General features: G+C 49.5%; 1 protein-coding gene across 1 annotated transcript; it reads left to right on the forward strand.

Moving 5' to 3' along the window:
• Positions 1 to 2254: 2254 nt before the first annotated feature.
• Positions 2255 to 3440, forward strand: LOC111590871 (uncharacterized). Its single transcript, XM_023301778.2, has 2 exons — positions 2255 to 3121; positions 3210 to 3440. Exons 1-2 carry the CDS (start codon positions 2487 to 2489, stop codon positions 3211 to 3213), a joined length of 639 nt encoding a protein of 212 aa, XP_023157546.1. The 5' UTR covers positions 2255 to 2486; the 3' UTR covers positions 3214 to 3440.
• The last annotated feature ends 436 nt before the right edge of the window (positions 3441 to 3876 follow it).

Below are 3876 nucleotides of genomic sequence, written 5' to 3' on the forward strand. Positions count from 1 at the left end.
ATCCGCAGGAGATAGTTATCTCATGGTAAGTCTCCCGTGATCTATAACCACCCGAAAATAGTGAGATTGTTGCTGGCCGGCGCCCGTGGTTTTTCCCCTTCGCTTTGGAGGGGGTTTCCACGTTAACTATGTGTCTTCTCTGTGTTTGATCTACTTTGTGTCATATTGATTCATAACAAGTGGTATCAAAGTCATGTTCTTGTGATCCGTGTGCTAGGGTTTCCTTTCGGCGCATGTATGTCGACGACAATGAAGTATGATCTTCTGCTGCTGGATCTCGACACGTGTTTCTGAAAGGGAAATGTGCCTTTGGGCCATTTCTAAGTATTTTGGTGATTGAGTGCCAACACAAGTGCTTAAGTGTGAATCTATGCCCATGGATGAACAAAGTGCAATTCACAAGTAAAGGTATGTTTCTAAGCCTTAGTACATTGGTTTTGTGTACTAACATACTTATCTAAGTGTTAGAAACAGAGAGAAGAAGAAAGAAGAAGAGTTGGCTGTGTATAGCCAAAAGGTTGCTTCGGTCTGGGGCACCGGACTGTCCGGTGGTGCACCGGACAGTGTCCGGTGCGCCAGGCTGCCTCGGCCTGAAGACGCCGCTCTCGGGAATTTGCCGACGGCGTACGGCTAAAATTCACCGGACTGTCCGGTGTGCACCGGACTGTCCGGTGAGCCAACGGTCGGCCGAGCCAACGGTCGGCCGCGGAATCTGCGCGCGACACGTGGTCTGGCCAATGGTCGGAAGGAGGCACCGGACTGTCCGGTGTGCACCGGACTGTCCGGTGCGCCAGATCTGCAACGGTCGGCAACGGTCGGCTGCGCCTGTTAAGGAAAGAAATCGGGCACCGGACAGTGTCCGGTGTGCACCGGACTGTCCGGTGCGCCCAACGACAGAAGGCAAGGATGGCCTTCCAGATTTGTTCTCAACGGCTCCTAGCTGCCTTGGGGCTATAAAAGGGACCCCTAGGCGCATGGAGGAGAACACCAAGCATTCCTACAACCTTTCTAAGCACCAAGACATTGATCTCACGCATTCGATTCATTGTGATAGCATATAGAGCTCTTGTGGAGTTGTGTACTCTTTGAGTTGTGTTGCGAGCTCTTGTTGCTGCTTGTGTGCGTGTTGCTCTGATCTTTTGAAATCTTGTGTGCGTTGCTCATTCCCCCTTGCTCTGTGTTTATTTGTAAACTTCAATTGTAAGGGCGAGAGGCTCCAAGTTGTGGAGATTCCTCGCAAACGGGATTGAGAAAAAGCAAGCAAAACACCGTGGTATTCAAGTGGGTCTTTGGACCGCTTGAGAGGGGTTGATTGCAACCCTCGTCCGTTGGGACGCCACAACGTGGAGTAGGCAAGCGTTGGTCTTGGCCGAACCACGGGATAAACCACTGTGTCCTCTCTGTGTTTGATCTCTTGTGGTATTGTGTTTTGTTGAGACTCCTCTCTAGCCACTTGGCAATAATTGTGCTAACACTTAACAAGTTTTTGTGGCTATAAGTCTAAGTTTTACAGGATCACCTATTCACCCCCCCTCTAGGTGCTCTCAATTGGTATCGGAGCCGTTCTTGTGACACCCCAGGTGTCAGTTTCGTGTTATGACGGGAGATTAATCCTAATCTCGGATGCTCAGTAAAAATTTCCCTTTTCTCGCTCGCGTATGTCTCTGATTATCCAGATTATTCATTCACATTTTGTCGAATTCAGAATTATTAAATCTCACAGAAGGCCAATTTTGGAGCCTGTTAAAACTTTTAATTCTCGGCACGAATGCGAACTTGATAACACATCTCAATTTATCAAACTCGTCTAAAGCTCATTTAATCAAACGCTCAACAGCTGCTAGTCGAGCTGTGTCTGACTCCGATTTCTCGGTGTTCGATCTATGTCCAAAAGTTAATATGACTCCGTACTCTCAAACGGAATGCTCAATATGTCGTCCTCTAATCAATTTTATCCGACTCGGCTAAATATCTCATGTCCGAACCGAACTCAAAACCCCGTATCGACAGCAATTTTAAATTACCAAGATTCGCCTTCCCTGACTAAAAAAATCCAAAGCCGATCAAATCTCAGGATGATTTATTTTCGAATCACGCGTAGGGAATTATTTCCGAGCAAATTTAAATCAAACTCTCGGCCGAATTAATTGCTCAATCGTTTGTTCGCCGAAATCTATTTCGCTCTGTTCTACGTACAGACAAATTCCGCGGGAACATTTTATTCCGTAAAATAATTTAGCGTGACCCGGTTTAGTGTTTGGGCCAGCCCAACCCAGCCCATTTGGCCCACTAAAAACCCTAGCCCTCACATGGCTATAAATAGAAGTGCCTCCCCTTGCCAATTTGGAAAATTGCATCTACCCCCCTAGCCGCCACAACATTTCTCCCTCTCCTCCTTCCAGCCAAGGCATGCATCCTCCCTGCCTTCTTCCTCCCTGGCTCCCACGGCAGCAAGCAGCAAGCAGGGAGCCGAGCTCCAAGCTCCCATGCCGTCGAGCTCGGGTTCTTCTCCCATGGCGTCCTTCCCTCCTCCCCTTCTTCCTCCAGCAAGCAGCGCCCTTCCTCCCTCCCTTGCTGTCCATGGCGAGCAGCAAACACCCACCATGGTGCTCGACGCCTCTCCCCTTCAAGCGCGGCTGCAGCAGGGAGCTGTCTTCTCCAGCGCGCAGGAACTGCAGGGCCGCCCAGCTCTCCTTCCCCATCCCCATGGCGCGACGCATCAGCTCCCTGTCCATGGATGCAGCAGCAGCTCGCCCTGGCCCGACGCCTCTGCTCGGCCAGCAGCCTTCGCGCCCCTGTTCCCCTGCTCGTTCTCTCCAATGCAGCAGCACATGAGCTCGCCCCCTCCCTCCTCTTCCCTGTCACGGCCAGGAAACACCAGATCTCGCGCCCTCTCTCTGGTTGGGTGGAGCAGCGACTCCCCTGCTATCTCCTCCCCGACGCCCCTTCGAGATGGCACCCAACAGCCCCGGCACCTTCCCTGCTTCGTCTCGCTGCCACCGCTGCGCGCGTGCCAAGTGTTCGGCAAAATGTCGAGGGAGACGTGTGGTTGCAGCACCGTCGACGCTCACCGGTTGGTCGCTGTTTTGCGCAGCCCCCAATCACGCCGTCGAAACTCATGGTGAGAAACCCCCCCGCTGTCCTCGCTATTTTTTTAGCGTTTGTAATGTTCGATGGTCTGTCGCCAACAAGCGTGTGTGTTTTCACAGCTAACGGTCGACGTCGCTCTTCGCGCCCTGCCCATTCGACGAAACGCCGAGCCGTGTGGACAGTCCATGCGGCTAAATTCCGACTTGTTCAGGTTGAATCCATGTGACTGACTTACTTGCACATTTGTCATTGTCATGTATATATATATGTATGTGAATATGTTGTATGCGAATTAAAATTCATGGAGGAGAAAGTGGTACGCGTAGATGTGTTTGCGATTGGGATGCCAACAAGTGTTTGTGTGCCGCAATAGTTCTTTTGTGCGTCGTAGAGGTTGGTCACGGATGTATTAATTGTTTGCTAAAGCACTTCGTCGTAAAGTAGTGTGTTAATTGTGGTAAATTAAATAAAGCGTAAAACATGCTTAATGATTTCCATAGTCGGCTAATGGGTTAGTCTATGTTAAATATATTTTATGTATTTATGGTTGATGTAGGTTAAAGTGGGTTAAAAATATAAATTATGCCACTTGTGATTGGTGTTTGACGGCGAGATGTGTGAATAATCAGTTGGTGTTTCACTCGTCTAGTCGATAATTGTTAACATAAATAATTATGCTAAAATTTGTCATGAGAATGCAGTGGTCACGTGGTGTGGTTGGCTGCGATAAGTAGATTGGAAGTGTGGGTTTGTCTGAGCACGATATTGTCAAATGTGTATGTCGAA

Source organism: Zea mays, chromosome 2 (genome assembly GCF_902167145.1).
Source record: "Zea mays cultivar B73 chromosome 2, Zm-B73-REFERENCE-NAM-5.0, whole genome shotgun sequence".
NCBI classification, from domain to species: Eukaryota; Viridiplantae; Streptophyta; class Magnoliopsida; order Poales; family Poaceae; genus Zea; species Zea mays.